Source organism: Thrips palmi, unplaced genomic scaffold, assembly GCF_012932325.1.
Source record: "Thrips palmi isolate BJ-2018 unplaced genomic scaffold, TpBJ-2018v1 HiC_scaffold_11, whole genome shotgun sequence".
Classification (NCBI taxonomy): Eukaryota; Metazoa; Arthropoda; class Insecta; order Thysanoptera; family Thripidae; genus Thrips; species Thrips palmi.
In genome coordinates, this window is record NW_023144622.1 from 1008759 (window position 1) to 1028614 (window position 19856).

Genomic DNA, 19856 nt, shown 5'->3' on the forward strand with positions numbered 1-19856 from the left:
TGTGAGGGAATCCGTCCCTATTTTCAAGTGATGTAAACGTCATCCACCAATTTTTCGTACTGACGACAAATTTTTTAACAGTGTGCTCTCGACGGTGGCGCTGCAACGCAGATTTTCATGGATGTAGTAACGTGGTTTCTTTTTCACCCCTCCAACCCTTTGATTTGACCCGCCTCTCGATAAAACGCCGCGAGACTTGAGCGAAAATACTTTTTATTCACTCTTAAATTAATGACGGCCTGGGGATAATCCGGCCGGCCGGAGCAGAGGTCTGCCGAGCCGCTAATTGACCTGATGGGTAATGAATGGACCGTGTTTCCGATTGGAAAAGGAGAGAGGGGAGAGAGAGAGAGAGAGAGAAGAAGAAGGGGTGGTCGACGGAGCGACACGACGCGACAATCGGCCGCAGCGTTCGCTGCTTCGCCTGCCACTCCGCCAGAGGTGCGGTGTCGGAACTCGCTGCTTCACACTCACTCACCGCAACACGCAAAAAAAAAAAGAAAAAACTTTTTTCGCTCTTTCCCGCCTGCCCCCCTATTCCTGGCGGGCGGTGCGAAACGCACCCCTCGACCGAGGAAGAAACTGAGAACGTTCTTTTTTTCCTTTTTCGAGTGATTCCCTTTTTTTTGTCTTTAGTATTGACAAGGTGGTACAAAGCAGCCGAAGGGCCGACGAAGGGCGGCCTGCGACTGACTTTGATTGAACGAGGCAGAATTAAGCGGCCTCTCGTCGGGACGCCCGACACCTGCCGAGCCGACCGAGCCTCAAGTCGTGCACTGGGAAAGAAAGAGCGAAGAAAAGGAAAACCCTTTGTCGCGGAAATAGATTTTCCGAACGTTTGGAAAACCGTCACAAGGCCAATGCGTGCCATTTTCGTGCTCTATTCGCAGTTCAGGAAAGCGCGAATAGAGGAATGTTATTTTGGGAACTCGCCTAGTGTATGTAAGAAGTAAGTTAGAATCAGTGTTATCTTTCGCAGTTGACCAGAGCCAAGGGATCCCAAGATGAGCTGCCGGCGAATACGGTGGCCTGCCCCGGCTGGCTGATATAATTGTCGTTTGCTGACGTGCCCTTCTCCGTCTCGCGTCTCTGCCTTCAATCTCTCACTCTCTCTCTCTCCCTCTCCCTCTCTCTCTCTCCCCCCCTCTCTCTCTCTCTCCCCTCAAGGCCTCTAATCTCCAGCCTTGCGGAGTGGCGGCAAAGAGATTCCGTCCGAGGCGGGCCATGGCGGCGCGGCTTGGCGGTATCAGGCCTACCAACGGCTTTATTCGTGTCTTCTCAACGACACACCTCTCTGTCACTCTCTCCCTCCCTCTCTCTCTCCATCTCCTTGCCTCGGTGCGGCTGCGGCTTTCGAGCGGGCGCTGCACTGTTAAAAGCAAAATGAACAGGTCCTTGCAGTGGATGCCCCGAAGACGCGTCTGTGAAATACGCTGCTGTTGTCGGTCTGGCCGGGTGCTATCTGCCATCCTTTATCACTGGCCGAGCCTAGGCCTGCGCTCTGTCTCGCTCGCGCTCACGGGCCGTCCCCGTAGGGGCCGTAGGGGTGCGAGGGAGACCGCGCCGCGTCTAGCCGGAGCGGCGGAGCGGCCCCCTGCCTGCGTTCCCGGCACTCGGTAAATCAATTTTTGACTCTGAAATATTTAAAGCGGACGCGCGCAGCAGCAGTGGCACGGGGCGCGGCCGGCAGACCGGCTCACCAACGCTCAGAATCCCCGAGGTGCCAGCGGGGGGCCTCCACGGCGGGGCCTCCACGGCGGGGCCGTCACGGCGGGGCCTCCACGGTGGGGCCTCCAGGACGGCGCCGCGCCCCGCCTGGGGCCAAGTACGCGTTATAAAAGGGATGCGGCTCGAGACGGGGCCGCGGGGGCCTCATCTGAATATCATAAGCGGCTGTCACGCCAACGGCAACCTCGCCGACGGCAGCCTCGGCAACGCGGTCAACGGCAACCTCCCTTGGCATCGCGGTCAACGGCAACCTCACCTGCGCGGTCAACGACAACCTTGACAATGGCAACCTCGCCAGCGTGGCCAATGGCCAACGGTGACCCTATTGCCAACGGTGACCCTATTGCCAACGGCAGCCTCGTTCCGTCTCTCTCACACTCATGGGACGTCAGCCTCGTTCCGTCTCTCTCGCACTCATGGGACAACAGCCTCTCCGTCTCTCTCTCACTCATGCGACGTCGGTGCCAGGGAGACAGAGCGACGGAAGCTGTGCTCGGAATCGCGCGGAACTAAAACGCCGCCTCTCCGGGGAAGGGGAGGGGGCAAATAGAAATAAGGAATCCAATCAGCATCGCGACGAGCGACCGCGTCGACTGCGGCAAGCGCGTCCCCCACTTTGCGAGCTTGCTCTTAAGAAAAATAAAACCCGCGCGCGGGTTCGAGTACTCGGGCGGAAAAAGACAGCGATCGTTTGAAAATGTCTCCTGTCGAAAGTGTACCCAACAGCAGGTAGTTTCTATCATCATTATGTTTCTAACGGAGTTCCTTTTCCCTACTGCAACTCAGTTTGCGCGTGGACAGCGTGCAGCGGGCCGGACAGAGCTTGGCTGCGCCTTGGCTGCGCACTGGGCGCTGACTGGATGATTACAGCAACCTGCCTGGATGCTCCAGGGCATTAATTATCATCAAAACAGCTCACGCCGCTATTTTTTTTTTTTTGTTCTGAATCTTCTCTCCCCCTTTTATTTTTTTCATTTCGGGTGGCGAAGGAAACCGGGAGGGAAGGGCGACAGGTAGGGAAGGGGGCGCAGGGAGCACCGCGCTGACAGGCAGTGGCGGATCCTGCGCCGTTCTGAGGGGGGCAAAGTGGGACTTGCCTACGTACAGGGGGAAAGGGTTGCTATTGCCTTCCTTCGGGTGGCTGTCTTGCGAACGAGAGGCGCGACTGCCTTCCCCCTCCCCTTTCTCTCTGGATCCTGGATCCGCCCCTGCGGACGGGCCGGGCCAGGAGGCTGGGGCTCGGGCAGGAGGCTGTTGAGCAGGCGCCGTCCGTGCCGTGGACCCTGTCTCCGGCCCGCCCGTTTGTTTTGCCTCGGACGGAAACTCGGAGGTAATGAAATGATTGCCTGTTCTTTCTGTTTCTGGCGGGGGCCGCGCAGAATTCGCTTCTAATTGGCGGCCGAGGTCTGTCTGTCTCTCTCTTTCTCTCTCTCTCTCTCTCTCTCTCTCTCTCTCTCTCTCTCTCTCTCTCTCTCTCTCTCTCTCTCTCTCTCTCTCTCTCTCTCTCTCTCTCTCTCTCTCTCTCTCTCTCTCTCTCTCTCTCTCTCTCCCACCGTCGCTGGCACATCGAACGTGTCGTCTCGCTCTGGCGTCTTGGTCGTTTTGTGACTGCCATAATCTCCTTCCCTTGTCGGATGTAAATATACAAAGCCGAGGACGGGTTGAAAGGTTCGTTCCGGCGGCCGGGGCTGTTTGCAACCCCCCCTCCCCTCCTCTCGGCCCTCTCGGAGGACCGCTCCGCTGGGCCGTACCGGGTCGCTTGTCTCCCCCCCCCCCCCCCCGGTTTTGTTTCGCCCCTCCGGTCCGTCCGATGCGGTCCCTCCTTGCATAACCCTCACCAGTGTGGTGGTTCTGCGACCCTACGTGCCGCAGCTCCCGAAGGGGTACCCTTCAGACGCCCCATCCCATGCCGAAACAGACTGATTCCGAGAGTCGTTTTCGTCGCTCTGTCTCTCTCGCACCCACGCGGGACGCCCTAGGAGTGCGAGAGAGACAGAGCGACGGAAACGACTCTCGGAATCAGTGCGCTGCTCCGCTAGACATGAGAAACTGATTCGAATTGGCTAGAGTGCGAAAATGCTACGCGTTTCGGCTGGTATGCTAAAATGGTCCTCTGCGGAGTTGCAGTGAAGCTCGTTCCGCTTGTTTCGAAGGTGCAGCACCGAGCTCTCCTTGCCGGCTGTTGTCTGCCGAGACGCGCGGGAAGGGGGGAGGGAGGGGGCATCCCGAGCAGCCAATCTGGACCAACAAAGACGAGCCGAGAGTTGCATGACACTGTCTCACTCTGTCTCACTGTCTCGGGGGCCTTAATGAACAACGAGGGCGTGCCCCTGGAGCCCCCGCGGGGGCCCCGGCCCGCCACGCCACGCCCCGCCACGCCACCGTTGTTGCGCTGTCGCCTTGCCACTTCGGGGCTAAACCATTCGCAGCCCCGAGTCGTGAGGCGAGCGAGGCGGCGGTGGAACAATGCGCGCGGCCGCCGCGCGTGTCGCCGCCACCTCAATGGCGTGGAGTGCTGCACTGTAAAAACTTGACGTCGCTTTACGACAAAACGGTCGCTGGATCATTTTCATAACTTATAGACCGTTGTAAACTTGCTGTCGCTTTATCACAAAACATGTGGATAGACCGTTGTAAACCTAAACTTGCTGTCACTTTATCACGAAACAGTGCGGATAATGAAATTTTCATAACTTATAGACCGTTGTAAACTTGCTGTCGCTTTATCACAAAACAGTGGATAATGAAATTTTCATAAATTATTGACAGTTGTTAACTTGCTGCTTTATTATGACTATAACAAAACCGTGGCTTATGAAATTTTTTAAACTTATGATCTCAAATATGTGACATGCTCTCATCAATGCCCCCCCCCCATACTGGCATTGTAGGTGTGACAACATTGTCAAAACTGGTTTGAAGACATTCTTAAGGAATTAAATTAGCGTTGAAGTTGTCATTAGGCCTAAGTGTGAAGCTGTCATTAAGTGACTATACCAAAATCTTCACAGTTCACATACTGCCGAGGACTTCCCCCTGCACAATAGCATATCGGAAGCACATGCGCAGACGGCAGCGCTGTGGAAACGTTTAACATTAAATTTCGAGAAATTGGCCAATCAGCTGGACGATGGTGCTGACGTGTGTTGATTCCAAAGTTAGCCGGTTTCGGGTCGAACGAGCGGGCTGGGCGGGCTGGGCATTCCGCCCCGGTGGCGTGGTCGGCGTGGTGTTGGCCAACTTGAAATAATTACGGTGCAGGCACGCCGCTGCCCACGCGGGCCACTGGGCCGAGCCTGATTTGTTGAAATGATTGCCCCCGATTGCCGCTCCCCATTCGGCGTGGACCGCCGGGCTCCGGCCGGGGTCGCGGTGGCCTTCTGATGTGCTAATCAGAGCCTTTGCAACCCCGAACCGTGGAACACCTCTCTCTCTCTCTCTCTCCTCTCTCTCTCTTCTCTCTCTCTCTCTCTCTCTCTCTCTGTCCTCGTCGTTCGGACGGCGTTATTTCAATCCGACAGGCCACAGCCGCTGCCGCCGCTCGCACTTACAGACCGCCGCGCCGCCACGCGGCCACCCACGCAATTACAGAGGGTCGCTTCTCCAGACAATGGGAGGCGCGGCACGGCAAAGGCACGCCACGCCACGGCGGTCCCAATGAGTCCTGGCTGGGGCCCTCCGTGTGGGCCCCGCCCTGGGAACGACGGCTCCAAAGTCCCGGGAGCACATTTTGCGGTCGGTCCTCTCCGTCGCACACACTATAACACTTCCCCCACCACTCACCACCACCTCTCTCTCTCTCTCTCTCTCTCTCTCTCTCTCTCTCTCTCTCTCTCTCTCTCTCTCACACACACACCCACACACCCACCCACACACACACCCACACACACACACTTGCTCACTCATACAAACGCTCGTTGTAGAATGCAGCACTCCGGGAGCAGGCCGGCAAACAGAACAGTAATTTGTTTCCTTGTTGGTTCCGATTGGTCGGAACGGGCCTCGCCTTTTCGGCCTTCCGGGTCGCCCAGAAGACTGTCCCCGTCCTCTCCAAACACAATAAGGCCGAGCTGCTCATCGCCCTGCTTGTCGTGCTGGTCGTCCCAAGGCAATCAGCCCGCCGGTCGGGACGCCGTGCTCGCCGTGCTCGCCGTGCTCTGTGCCATGTCGGCCGGGGGCAGCCCAAGGGGCAGCCATGGCAGCGGCAACTAGCTGCGACATGCGTGGCGTGGTTCGCCTATAGGCTACAGTATGTGGCTTCCCACAGGACAGAAAATAGTTCCCAGTCGATCCGCGTGCACGGTGCACGGTGAAAATTTGTATGACGCTGTCATCAAAGTTCCTACATGTGTTTCATGGGCGCGACTACAGTGTCATCAACTGGTGTCATGACATTCTTGTACAACAATTTGCCACCGAAATATTGACAGTGTGTGTGTGTGTGTGTGTTTGTGTTGCAGACGGTGGTCAAGGAGATGAACCGGCTGGGCATGCTGGTGGACCTGTCCCACGTGTCGGTGGCCACGATGCGCGATGCACTGGAAGTGAGCCGGGCGCCCGTCTTCTTCAGCCACTCGTCCGCCAGGGCGCTGTGCAACTCGAGCCGCAACGTGCCGGACCACATCCTGGCCAACCTGGTGAGTCTGTCTCTCTCGCACCCGCACGGGACGCCCCATGCGTGCGACAGAGACGGGCTGTCAGCCTCTGGATTTGTAGTGAGCCGCACAGTGGGCCAGAAGACCGGCGCCGGCGGCCGAAACTCTAGACGCGTTTTGAGCTCCAGAGTCGCTAAACAGGACTCGAACCGAACGTGTGACCCCACCAATGGATTGCTCTCCGAACGAGGAATCCGTTGGTGGGGTCACACGTTCGGTTCGAGCCCTGTTTAGCGACTCTGGAGCTCAAAACGCGTCTAGAGTTTTGGCCGCCGGCGCTGGTCTTTTGGCCCACCGTGAACCGCCTGCGAAGCCCAGGGTAGGCACCCCGCCGCACGCGCGCGTCGCGGGACGGTCTATCTCTCTCGCACATACGCGGGTCCCATGAGTGCGACGAAGACAGACCGACGGCCGCCGCCACTCATCGTGCGGAGCGCCCGACGAGCAGCGGGTAGGCCGCCGGGCGACGCGCGCGTGCGGCGGGGTGCCTACCCTGGACTTCGCAGGCGGTAGGCCGCGGCAGGCATGCCGACGTCGCACCGGCAGACGACGGCACGACGGCCAGCTGGGCTTCGAGGCCCTCCACGGCGATTCCGCGTGCTGTGCGGCCAGCAGTCTATCTCTCTCGCACTCGTGAGACGCCCCGCACAGTGGGCGAGAAGACCGGTGGAGCGGCCAAAATTCTAGACGCGTTTTGAGCTCAAAAGTCGCTAAATGGGACTCGAACCCAACGTGTGACCCCACCAATGGATTGCTCTCCGAACGAGGAATCCATTGGTGGGGTCACACGTTCGGTTCGAGTCCCATTTAGCGACTCTGGAGCTCAAAACGCGTCTAGAATTTTGGCCGCACCACCGGTCTTCTGGCCCACTGTGCCCCGTATGGGTGCGAGAGAGACAGGCCGACGGCCGCACGGCGCGGAATCAGCCAGCCGTCCTGGCCAGGCCAGCCTCTAGGCCAGCCTCTAGGCCTGCCCACACCGGTCCCCGCAGGAACGTCTGTTTTACTAAAGAGGCTAACTTGTTTCCGGGGAGTGGCAGGGAAGGGGAGGGGGCACTATTAATCTGCGTTTCAAAAGATGTTCCCAAGACGACGCGCCGCCCCGCCACCCTTGTCGCTTGTTAGGGCGGCAGGTCATCACGTTCGCAACGCCTAGGCCGCCCAGGCCGCCTAGGCCACGACGCGAGGACTTGCAAAAACAAATTTCAATACGGGAAGCACATTGCACTGTAAAAAATTCCGTATTTTTGCACGGAAATGGTACAGAAAAATATAGTGCCGAGGTACGGAGAAAGTACTTCCGTACTTGCTCCATATGAATCCATGTAAATGGGTACGGAAAAAAAGTACGGAACGTTCCGTAGTAGACAACTACGGACGGTCCAGGCAAATTATTGACCAGACATGTTCCGTACTTTTTCCGTACTTTTTTTCTCACAGTGTGACTCGAAAAAATCTCAGCATACATGGTTCTAGGTCACTTTTCTTATGTGACAGTACTAATATTTTTCGTTCTTTTTGGGTTTTTTTCTAATGAAGTGAGTGCAGTGTGCCCTGCTGCTGTTTGGCTGTGGGGCGGGGCGGGGCGTGGCGGCCGCGGATTGGCAATCTGGGCTGATGAGCGGTTCCCTCCCGTTCCCCCGGCTCCCTCCGGTTCCTAGGGACAGGGCGGAGACGAGGCAGCAGACCGATTCCGAGAGTCGTTTTCGTCGCTCTGTCTCCCTCGCACTCGCGCGGCGTCCCGTATCGGTGCGAGAGAGACAGAGCGACGAAAACGACTCTCGGAATCAGTCGACAGTGGCGGAGCGCGGCGCTCGGTGTCGTGAGCCATCGTGATCAGGCGTGATCGACGGGAGAGGGGGATGATCCGAGGCTTAAGTAGCAGGGGCCCTGCTGCAGACTGATTCCGAAAGTCGTTTTCGTCGCTCTGCCCCCTCGCACTCGCGCGGCGTCCCGTACAGGTGCGAGAGAGACAGAGCGACGAAAACGACTCTCGGAACCAGTCTCTTGGGGCGGTGGGCTGGCGTGCGAACACGACATCGGCAACAACCCCTTGAAACGTCTGCACTCGAGGAGCTTAAGCTGCAGGCTGCTTCCCAACAGTATGCTTCGTCGCTCTGTCTCTCTCGCACTCTCGGGGCGTCCTAGCGGTGCGAGAGAGACCGAGTGACGGCCATATCTTTCCGTCCCCGAGTGTGCGCCTCTACCTCAGTGCAGTGAGGATGAGTGAGACACGAGGCGAGAGAGTTGAGGGTTTGAGGTAAGTCGTACATCAAACAGCGCACTGCAAACACTCAATAGCAAGGGAAGGGAGAGGCTCCCCAGCTGCTCACTCAAATAACCCTTCGGGCCAATAATTGGCCCGGCTTATCCTTGATTGCCAACCCTTTCCCAGTGCTGCAGCATGCTGGTGCGCCTCGCCTTGTTTGCGTTCGCCGCCAACCACTCGCGCGCTCGCGACGTCCGGGGTATTTACTCTCATAAAGGAGGTGCGCAAAACGGGGCTGCTTCTTTCGCAAAATTCCCTCCTTTTGCACGAGTTCGCCGCCGCGTTGCGTCTTTTCATGGAGGCACACTGACAAAAGAGATGCGCGTGTCAAGACCCCGGGCGTCGAGCCGGGCAGCCGCCTGGTGCCGAAGGACCGTTTCGTCGCTCTGTCTCTCTCGCACTCATGGGGCGTCCCGTATGGGTGCGAGAGAGACAGCGCGACGAATGCGACTCTCGGATTCAGTCTGCTGACGTCAAGCAGTCACGGCCGCAAGGCCCCGAGCGCCTGAAAGCCCAGTGATAGCATCCACATGGAAGTCACGGGGCATTGGCTGAGCTCGATGTGTTCCCTGATTACGTTTCTCTTAGAAAGAAGACACAGTGGCTCGGCTAAATGGACCCTCCCTCCCCGTCCCCAGGCCAGTGTTATTGAACCGGGCATAATAATTTTGTTGCTCTTTCTGCCCCCTGTCCCCCCTTGGACCGCTCGACGCATGGACACACACACACACACACACACACACACACAAACACACAACACACCACACACACACACACACACACACACGAATTCGCGCTCCATTGCGTCCATTCATGCCCCCGCTGCGGCGCGCTGCCTGTCTGGCTTGCCTGCACAAGGGGAGCGACCCTCTCTGGCAACCATGCGGGCACACTGGGGCATCTCTCTCAGCCGCCCGTAACCTTGGCAACCGCGAAAATCTCGCAAAACAAACTCTACGCTGGGCTGCGCGCGCTGGAACACTGCGGACTGATTCCGAGAGTCGTTTTCGTCGCTCCGTCTCTCTCGCACCTGTGCCGGGCGCCCCATGAGTGCGACAGAGACGGGGTGACGAAAACGGACTGTCGGAATCAGTCTGCTGGCTGGCAACAGGCTCCGCTGCTCATTAGGGGCTTCTCTCGCTTTTCATTGGTGTACAGTGAACCGCGTCCGACAGTGCTCCTGCAGGCTCAAGAGTCCTTCCCTCGCCCTGTCTTTGTCGCACTCGTTAGGCAGCCCGAAGCGGTGCGAGAGAGACAGCGACACGGAATGTGTTTTAGAAACCTGACGCGCAGTGTTTCCTGCGTTAGCGCACTGACGCCCAAAACACTCCCTGAAAGCTTAACTCATCTCTCCGCGAGAGTTTGTGAGGAATTAAGAGTGCCGTGACAAGGTCGTGACGGTGTGGACTTCCCCGGCGAGCACGCCGAACGCCATCTCGACCACCTTCGGAGGCCCGAAGGGTGGCGAGACAGAACGCGTCCACTGCCGACTCCAGCGGGCCGGGCCCTGGCCGGGCCTTGCGTCCCCCCGGACTCCAGCGGCTCCAGCAGACTGATTCCGAGAGTCTCTCTCGCACTCGTGGGGCGTCCCGTACAGGTGCGAGAGGGACAGAGCGACGAAAAAGATCTCAGCCTCCGGAGGCTCCAGGAGTGTGCGGCGGAGACAGCCGTTGACTTCCGTTTCCTGAGCGCCCCTCCCCCTCCTTTCCCTCTTTACAATCTCCCTGCCGTCCCGGAGGCTTGCGCAAAAAAAGGGTGTTCGCTTCGACGTGTTGCTGTCCTTAGAACGCAGCGCTGCCAAACGGAAAGACACGAATGTTATTCGTCGTGCCGTCCCGGAGGCTTGCGCAAAAAAAGGGTGTTCGCTTCGACGTGTTGCTGTCCTTAGAACGCAGCGCTGCCAAACGGAAAGACACGAATGTTATTCGTCGTGCCGTCCCGGAGGCTTGCGCAAAAAAAGGGTGTTCGCTTCGACGTGTTGCTGTCCTTAGAACGCAGCGCTGCCAAACGGAAAGACACGAATGTTATTCGTCGTGCCGTCCCGGAGGCTTGCGCAAAAAAAGGGTGTTCGCTTCGACGTGTTGCTGTCCTTAGAACGCAGCGCTGCCAAACGGAAAGACACGAATGTTATTCGTCGTGCCGTCCCGGAGGCTTGCGCAAAAAAAGGGTGTTCGCTTCGACGTGTTGCTGTCCTTAGAACGCAGCGCTGCCAAACGGAAAGACACGAATGTTATTCGTCGTGCCGTCCCGGAGGCTTGCGCAAAAAAAAGGGTGTTCGCTTCGACGTGTTGCTGTCCTTAGAACGCAGCGCTGCCAAACGGAAAGACACGAATGTTATTCGTCGTGCGGACAACGGAACGGGCAGCTGGTCGCACTGTAAGTGGCTAGGTTTCAGTTTGTGTATGTGTTTGTGTTGCAGGCAAACAACAGGGGGCTGGTCATGGTCAACTTCTACTCCCACTTCTTGTCCTGCAGCGAGTTCTCCACCGTGGAGGACGCCGTCGGTAAGCCAGCAGCCAGCCGAGCGATTCAGAAGAGCGGTTGGTCGCTCTGTCTCTCTCGCACCCTTACGGAGAGCTCCAGGAGTGCGACAGAGACAGAGCGACGAAACGACTTTTCCGAATCGCTCGGCCGTCAAGTTTCAAATCGGAGGGACTCGACCTCTGCGATCGGATTGTTGACTTTCTTTTCTTTTCGCGTGTTCCAGCCCACATCAACCACATCAGGGACGTGGCCGGGGTGGACCACGTGGGCCTCGGCGCGGGATTCGACGGCATCAACGCGTGAGTGCCACATCACCATGGCAACGCCAGCGTGCTCTCTGTCTCTCTCGCACCTGTGCAGAACGCCCCGTGCTGCGTGCGAGAGAGACAGAGGAATCAGTCTGCTGACCGCGTCCTCGGTTTGCTCGTTCCAGGACGCCGCAGGGCCTGGAGGACGTGTCCAGCTACCCGGTCCTCTTCGCCGAGCTGATCCGCTCCGGGAAGTGGTCCGCCGAGGATTTGAAGAAGCTGGCGGGGCAGAACTTTCTGCGCGTCATGCGGGAAGTGGAAAAGGTTTGTCCGAGTGTCCGGGAGGAGAGAGAGAGAGAGAGAGAGAGAGAGAGAGAGAGAGAGAGAGAGAGAGAGAGAGAGAGAGAGAGAGTGAGAGAGAGTGTGTGTAAGAGAGAGTGTGTGTAAGAGAGAGTGTGTGTAAGAGAGAGAGATGCCTGCGTGTTGCCTACTTGCCGGCGCTAATGCGAGTCCCTCTGCCTTCCGCTCCGCAGGTCCGCGACGCCATGAGCGAGAACAACGTGGGGCCGTTCGAGGACACGATCGCCACCAAGCACCTCCGCGGCCGCAACAACTGCACCTCCGTGCTGCACCTGCCCAGGATCCCGACGCAGCGCGACCACGGGCGCGCCATGCCGCTGAGCAGCCCCGGCGGCGGCCACGGCCACGGCCACCAGGACGACGGCGACGGGGCGCCATGATCCGAGGCGGTGGCCAGCGCCGTGGTGCCTCTGCCGGCGACGGCCCGTCGCCGGCATGCAGCCAGCGAGGCCGCCTTCCGACAATCATGACGCCCATGGCGCCCATGGCCGTACTCCCGCCTGGACCTGCACCACCTGCACCAGGACCTGCCCCGGGGCCGCCCATGAGTGACTCCGCGCATCTTCTGTCGCTCTGTCGCGCTCGCACCCCGACGGCATCAACGGGAGGGCGAGAGAGACCAAGCAACGAGAGCGCAGTGATCGGGTTCAGTCTACGCGCGGAATGCGCCAACAACGGGTCCTGGTCGTGAAGGGTCAGAACGCGGTGGTGTCGTCGGGTCCTCCACTGTAACTCCACCAGCTCGAGTGCGGTTGGCTCATTCGAGCCAACTCCCCCTCCCCGATCCAGCCGCCACTGCGGGAAAGGCAAGTGCACTTGCCTCCCATGGGAGCCACCCGGCTGGGCCTCGGGGCCTCTCTATTCCACCGAGCTTTAAGAACATCCTCCCGGAGGGCATGCTTAACGTGCCCGTAGACCGGACAGAGAGTGTGCTTCCAGTGCTCGCTCTCCACTCCCGCAACGCCAGACACCTGGGACTTTGACAGGATTTGTGTCAGTAATTAATTAATCGTCAGTAGCGTCTGAAGAAGGAAAGTCTGGGAGTGTGTGTGAACTCGTCTCCATTTGGGACTGAATTCATAATAAATTGTTTTCATGTAAACCGTGAATTTTGCGGCTTTTGCTTAAGACCACATGTATGGTGTAAAAAAAAAGGCCAAAGTTCTGTTGAAATTGCTTCAACACAAATAATGTTGTCTATTGGATGGATGTGATATATTTGCTATGAATGATATTTAATTCAATGTTAATGTTTCATAGTTTCTATTGTACCAAATAGTAAGAATATAATTAATCCTAATATTAGCTGGCTAATGTTAGGCCTGAAACTTTTAAACCTCAGTGTCTAGTGAATTTTCAATTATTTAGTGATTTGTTCATTCAACATGTCTTTGTCTTCACTTTATAGTTAGTAGCAATTATACTGTTACCCCTATGGAAGAAAATCGTCTTTCTCTTAGATTAAAATCTTGACCAATTGTGGTTTCTCTCTAATTCTTAACAATCTTTAAAACATAATTACAATTGATGCATGGAGTTTACTTCAGCTGTGTTAGCAATAATTTTCCTTCTGTTGCTATTGGTTATTTTAAGAAAATCCAGTGATATGTGTAAGTATTTATTAGATTGTTGTTAGTAAATCAATTGTACCTTATCTTTGTGATATGTTCTATGTAAATTTGATTGCATATTAATTCCCTTGTAAAAATGTTGCTAGTTAATAAGTAGAACTTGTAAATTGGATTCAAATTTAAAATGCGAACGTATGTAGTTAGGCCAATAAATTAACTTACTCTTAGTTCGATTCAAAAGTCTTCTTTCCCACTTCAACCCGCAATTTCAGTCGTAATTGTCATTCTAGGGCTAAGCTACGTGTGGGCCTTCTTTTGAATTCTGGCGCCAGCAAAGCAGGGCCTGCCACAAACAACGAAAGGCAACCGACGACACTAGCGACGCCTATCGTCACCTAACTGAACCCTTCATGCTCTCAAGTTCAAATTTCCTGACCAAAACAGAGGTGTCCGGTTCGTTTCGTGATTCTTTAGTGGTGTTCCTCGGAATTGCAAAACATACTCACTTGCAGAAGAAGTTTGCAAAGTTAACTCCAGAGAACTATTTGGTTTCAATGATCACATTACGATTACAACTGACTTAGGGATTGTTGATTGCTTTTCATTTTGGAAAGGCTTTTGGGCATTATGGAAAGATTCAAGATAAATAACTTGTGGGTGCATTTTCCCTTTGTCCCATATGCCCCACAAGAGGTCTTCATGAAGAAGATGCTTGAAAGCATGGACAAAGTATGTAACTTTCTCTGGTTTGATCAGTTTCAGTTTCTCTGCTTATCCTTTGCCGCTAAACATATCTTTTTTCAGGCTCAAAATGCTTTGTTAGAATCACCAACAGGTACAGGTAAGACACTATGTCTTGTCTGCGCCTCTCTGGCTTGGCTTGATAGACAGAAAAAAATTAATGAAACGCCTGAGTTGTATGAGGATGATCCTGAAACTGCCTCCGACAAACAAACAACATCTGAAGAAAAACTTGATGAAACCCACCTTTCTGGCGATTTATCAAGTTGGTTTCCTTGTTTCAATTTAAATGGATGATGATCATCCCAAATGTATTTTTTACCATTGTTCTATTTTGTGTTCACAGGTGCTGAGAAGAAGGAAGAAAGACGATCTCACAAAATTTACTTTTGTACTCGTACTCATTCTCAACTTATTCAAGCTGTCAATGAATTTAAAAACACGTCATATGGACATCTGAGGTCAGCAACACTGGGTTCAAGGAAACAACTGTGCCTTAATCCTTGTGCACTTAAGGCTGGAAGCAATCTTGTGAGGAAACTCAACTGAAAGTCTATATTTTCAATATGTGATACTTTAAAGGTGGCCTTACAATGCGTGTCTGCCCTTGTCCGACGTCCCAATATTGGGAATCTTGAGAATAGTTCGCATGTGATGGTTTACAAGGGTGAAGAATAGTAATTTACATCACATTCCTGTTACATTTGTTTCAAATAGTGTAAATAATCGGAGGGTGGACATAGCCGGACACTCATTGTAAGGCCACCTTAAGGATGATCTGTTGCTTTACCCGTTTTTTCCTCTCTCAGGATGACAAATGTGCTTCATTAAGGAATGTCAAACGTGAAAGTAAATGTTCTTCACCTGGACCAGATATTGAAGATCTTCCAGAAAAATGTTCCTCATGTTTTGATGACCACCGCTGTCAGTACTACGTGAATTATGAACAAATGAAGCAGTCAGGAAGAGATCATGATTTCACCATGGCGCCTGCCATGGATCAAAGGACATTAATTGAAAAAAGTCGCAAACACAAAGTATGTCCATTTTATATGTCCCGACACCTTCAAAAACAAGCTGATATAATATTTCTGCCCTATGCTTACATTTTTAATCCTCATATCTTGAGAGGGTTGCAGTTAAATGTTGAGGTACGTAACATAGCATAAGTGAAAAACAACTACAAAAAAAGTTTTGGTGCTTCATTAACTTTTGTTGTTTGTCTAGGATTCTATCATTATCATTGATGAAGGACATAATTTGGAGAAAGTTTGTGAAGAAAACGCATCGTTTGAATTGAAGATTTCAGATATTGCAAACTGTCGTGCAGAATTACATTCAATATCAGTGAGTATTTGGGTTCCCCTCATAATGCCGCTTCAATTTTATGTTTTAGTCTAGATTTTCTTCTTCTTAATTGCCAGGATCTAGATGAGCTTGATGATAGCTATCCAAAAGATGTCCTCAGAAAAAATATTCAGGAACTTGAAGATGTATTTCTGAAGCTTGAGGCATTATTTGCAAATCGTATTTTACCAGGCACTCAGATACCTCATTATGATGGGGAATACTGTATCCGTCTGTTTGAGGAGGCAGGGATCACACCTGCTCAATATCAAAGACAATTGTACAACTTGAAGCAGTTGATTCAGTTTTTAGGTGCCAAGGAGCGAGCGACGACTGGCATGAAGAAAATGAATAGTGTGATCAGCACTGTTTACTGTCTTGAAGAGAAAGAAAATGGAACTTTGACGACAACTTTGAGAGACAGTTTTGTCCTTTATAAAGAGATTATACCCCCTGAAAAGTTAAAAGAAAAGCCAGACTTGGAGCCCAAAATATTCTTTTGGTGCTTTAATGCTGGTATAATAATGAAATCCTTGATGGAGAAGGGGGTGCATTCCTTCATTGTGACTAGTGGGACTCTGGCACCTCTTCGTCCCTTGCGTGAAAGTTTATCTATTCCATTCCAAGTAGAGTTATTGAATGAACATGTTGTGGACAGCTCTCAGGTTAGTTTAGAACATTTTTTTTCATTCTATTTGTTGTTGCCATCATCTCTAAATATGCACATGCCCTTCGCATGTTTTTTAATCTGGTCTAGGTCCTGAGCCTCTGTGTTACGGAGGCTCCAACCTGTACAGGTGATAAAAAAGAATTACTTGATGTATCATACAATAACAGGTACTTGAATCTTTATTGAATGTACTGTGCCAATAAACTTTTTCACAACTTGTTATCTTCTGAAGTCTTAACACTCCCGTTTTTGTCTTAACGTCTTTTAGGGAGGAAAATGGGAAGCAGCTGTATGATGCCCTTGGCAATGTTATTAGGGAAATCGTGAGATATACTCCCAATGGAGTTCTTATATTCTTTACTTCATCCACTGTAAAGAATCAGTGTCTTACAAGATGGAATGATATTTTTAACAGAAGTGGTATAAGTCTTTACCATGAAATCAACAATCTTAAGGTAAAATATTTGCTTCAAAGCTGGTGAAACCCTCTTATTGCATGCCTGTGTGAATGTTGTAAGAGGGTGTGTCTTTCCTCTTTTACATCAAAAAGATTTGACAGTAACATTTATGTATATTTTTAGGAGATATTTGAGGAACCAAAGGAAGCGTCTGACATGAATGATCTACAATTGAGGTACACCTCAAAGATTGAACTTACGTCTGGTGCATGTCTCATTGGTGTCACAAGTGGAAAGGTATTTATCATTTAAAAAAAATTTAATTTTAAAGATTGTAAACAAACAAAATTTTTCATGTTTATCATTGGTCTAGGTCAGTGAAGGTATTGATTTCAAAGACAAACTGGGAAGGGCTGTCATAATGGTGGGATTGCCGTATCCTCCATACTTTGATCCATGGGTGGTGCATAAGAGAGCCCACTTGTGTAGGACGCGAGGTTCAGCTGTAAGTTTGGCAATGCTTGAAAACAAGTCTGAATTTGCTGTCAAGAATACGAACAGAAGAAGTTTGTTGTATGCAGTGTTCTGAAGTACTTTTTTGTGACATTCGGTTTTGATTGTATCAACAGGTAAACAACGAGTGGTACTTGTCACAGGCCATAAGACCTGTGAATCAGGCACTAGGACGAATTATTCGGCATCAGAAAGACTATGGAGTTGTCATTTTGCCTGATGACAGGTACTCAACACCTAGAGTGCGTCAAGGTCTGCCTCACTGGCTTAACCAGGGTTTGAGAAATGTCAACTTTGAAGATCTTCGTCCTATTTTACGACAATTCTTCTCTACAATTCCTCTGAGGGTATTTATTATGAACATTCCTGTTTTCTAATCCTGAAGTCTTCTAAAAAGTAAATGTTTGCTTTTTTTCTACTTGGTAGATAAAGAATATTGGAATACGAACGGAAGAGCAGCAGGCTATCATCCGCAGACGCCATCAGGAAGAGTTAAAGAAGGAAGATCATACTGCAGACATATACTTTGACCTTATCGCCAAAAGAGATGAAGAATTAGAACGAAACAGTAAAGTAAATGCAGAAATACAAATTCTCCTAAAGGCAATCCAAGACAAAAAACTTGTATTTGGAAGACTTTCCACAGAAGTAAAAGCAAAAAGAGATGCTCTTGCACTGGAGAAAATGAAGGAAGAAAAAGTTAATCTGGAGAGTCCTGAAGTAAAAGGAACAAGTGAGAAGACGAGTGATGACTGTGTTACTGTTGAAGTCAAAGAGGAGAGCGATTTAAGTCAGGTTTTAGTTGGTGACTGTGTTAAAGTTGAAGTCAAAGAGGAGAGTGATTTAAGTCAGGTTTTAGTTTCAAAGGTTTAAGTTTATTGGTTTGTAAAAACAAAATTTCTCATTTTATTTTGTGTGTATATGTTTCTATAAAATGTCCATATATTGTCTATTCTTCATAAAAATCGAACTCAGAGAATGTTGAATTTTCATGCAGAGTTTATTATTATTAAGTGCATTTTAACTTCAGTTATCAAACACTTTATTACTGAAGCTGGTCTTGTAGCATTTATTTTATTTGCCTGCTGACCTCATGCACTCATAAAACTGCACAAGGTTGTCACTTCGGCTCATGCATCCGAGGGCAAGGTCGATCCAGCTGTGCACTGCTGCAGCAGATGTGAAGCTCTATAGGCAAAGCACATGTAGTTGTATCAATAAAAAATTTTTTTATCATGAGCAGTATATAAACATGTGAACCTTTCCTGTTGCTAGTTATTCATACTGTTTTTAAAACAAATTCTAATAAAACGATTGCCATGACACATTCCATTCTCATTGAAATGATTGACATAAAATGTCTTAATTCTTGAAGGTTTCTCAACCGGGAAAATAAATATTTTCCACTCTTCGGGCAGGGAATTCCGGGAGGCAGCAGCAGAACACCCCCAGTAGGCCAGCCCCACAAGATCCTAAGGCTTCTGGCTGGATGGACTTAGACTTACCACGAGCGCGCACAGCATGGCGAAGATGAGGATGAGGCTCTCGAAGCGTGCCATGGTGGTTGGCCTGGGATCGTCAGTGTGCGCTCGACGAAGGCGCCTCACGCTTTTAAAGTCGTGTTGCAGTGTTTGTCTCTCGCGCCCTTACGAAACGTCCCGAGCACGAGAGAGACGCGCGACGATGGCACTGTTTGGAACCTGCTGCCCGGCAGTTTGTTGACACACGTGGGGTCCCGATTCGCACCTGGCGACGAATAAGACGAATCGAACACCAAAAAGTTACCAACAGAGAATCGGTTGTGTGAACATGAATAGGCTAGAAGAGGACTGCAAACAGAAAGACTTGTACTTCTTTTCAAAAACAGAAAACTTAGGGGACGCGGGGAGTGAGGGGCAATTTTTTTGGGAGTTTGTTGTGCTGGAGCACTTCCTTATTACTCCTGACACTATTTCGGGGACCATTTCGACCAGTCTTCATTTTAGCGAAAAACCGCCGGGAAGGTAGGCAACCCATCGTCCACAGCTTCACGGGAAAAGTAATTTTCACACCAAATAGAGTGTTTCAAAGACCATTGGCCACCGGATATCTGTTTCTCAGACCTAAAGCAACGTTCCATGTCAATTTTAGACAAATCGGAGGTGGTCGACCATTTTCATCGAAAAAAACGTCATGACGTTTTGGGCAAAAAGTTTAAAATGGACCAAATTTTAGTATGATGTGCTGGAGCACTCCCTGATGATTCCTGACACTATTCCGAGGACCATTGCGGCCCTAAACAGTCCTTTTCTAGCGAAAAACTGGAATCAGCGCAGAATGCGCCGGGAGGGTATGCAAACCATCGTTTAGGGCCTCTTCACCGCACCAGAACTCAACTAGCGCCACGGGAAAGTCATTTGTTGTCGCCATTGTTTCACCGTGCTGGGGACCACCCTTTTCGCTCGCCACAGGGAAGATGTGCAAAAAACAAGACACCGGTGTAAGGAGCCCTCGACAGGAGGGGCGGTTCTGCCTTTACCTACTTACAGCATGTGATGCTGGCTATGAAGCGTCAAGGGAATGACCAGGGGGGGGGGGGCAATCGCCCCTTTTGCATCTCAGAGGGAAAGCTCGCCCCTACACATAGATAGAGCCGCGCCACCAAGGTAGGCCACCCATTTGACGCGCTGAGGTGGGTTGGGGTAGGACTCTAGGTTGGGGGCCGACCGCAACGACAGGAAGAGAGAGTGAGGGGGAGACGCGGGCGTTAGCTCGGTAGGTAGGCCGCCCATTTGACATGCTGCTGCGAAAGCAGCGCAGCGTGGAAAATATAAGCCGTACCCGGCCTGGATTTGAACCCAGCTGAACCCTTTGAACCCTTGTAACACTTGGA

General features: G+C 51.9%; 2 protein-coding genes across 2 annotated transcripts in view; both read left to right on the plus strand.

Moving 5' to 3' along the window:
- The window catches only part of LOC117639664 (dipeptidase 1-like), a 106902-nt gene extending 93685 nt beyond the window's left edge, over positions 1-13217 (plus strand). The window contains exons 9-14 of the mRNA XM_034375537.1: positions 6189-6365; positions 11072-11156; positions 11360-11435; positions 11570-11708; positions 11918-12077; positions 13153-13217. Of these exons, the coding sequence (XP_034231428.1) occupies positions 6189-6365; positions 11072-11156; positions 11360-11435; positions 11570-11708; positions 11918-12077; positions 13153-13217 (702 nt within the window). The remainder of the gene's footprint in view (positions 1-6188; positions 6366-11071; positions 11157-11359; positions 11436-11569; positions 11709-11917; positions 12078-13152) is intronic.
- Positions 13218-13724: 507 nt separating this feature from the next.
- Positions 13725-18307, plus strand: LOC117639757 (regulator of telomere elongation helicase 1 homolog). The gene is made up of 12 exons (XM_034375636.1): positions 13725-14044; positions 14120-14321; positions 14403-14587; positions 14866-15207; positions 15284-15403; positions 15481-16068; positions 16161-16240; positions 16342-16528; positions 16655-16768; positions 16845-16976; positions 17101-17331; positions 17411-18307. Exons 1-12 carry the CDS (start codon positions 13943-13945, stop codon positions 17855-17857), a joined length of 2730 nt encoding a protein of 909 aa, XP_034231527.1. The 5' UTR covers positions 13725-13942; the 3' UTR covers positions 17858-18307.
- Positions 18308-19856: the final 1549 nt, after the last annotated feature.

Excerpts from the sequence above, each read along its gene's own strand:
- LOC117639757 (XM_034375636.1), top strand. The coding sequence starts at position 13,943 with ATGGAAAGATTCAAGATAAATAACTTGTGGGTGCATTTTCCCTTTGTC. Across the intron at positions 14,322-14,402 it reads CCTTTCTGGCGATTTATCAA|GTGCTGAGAAGAAGGAAGAA; the intron begins GTTGGTTTCCTT and ends TTGTGTTCACAG. Across the intron at positions 16,241-16,341 it reads GATGTATCATACAATAACAG|GGAGGAAAATGGGAAGCAGC; the intron begins GTACTTGAATCT and ends AACGTCTTTTAG.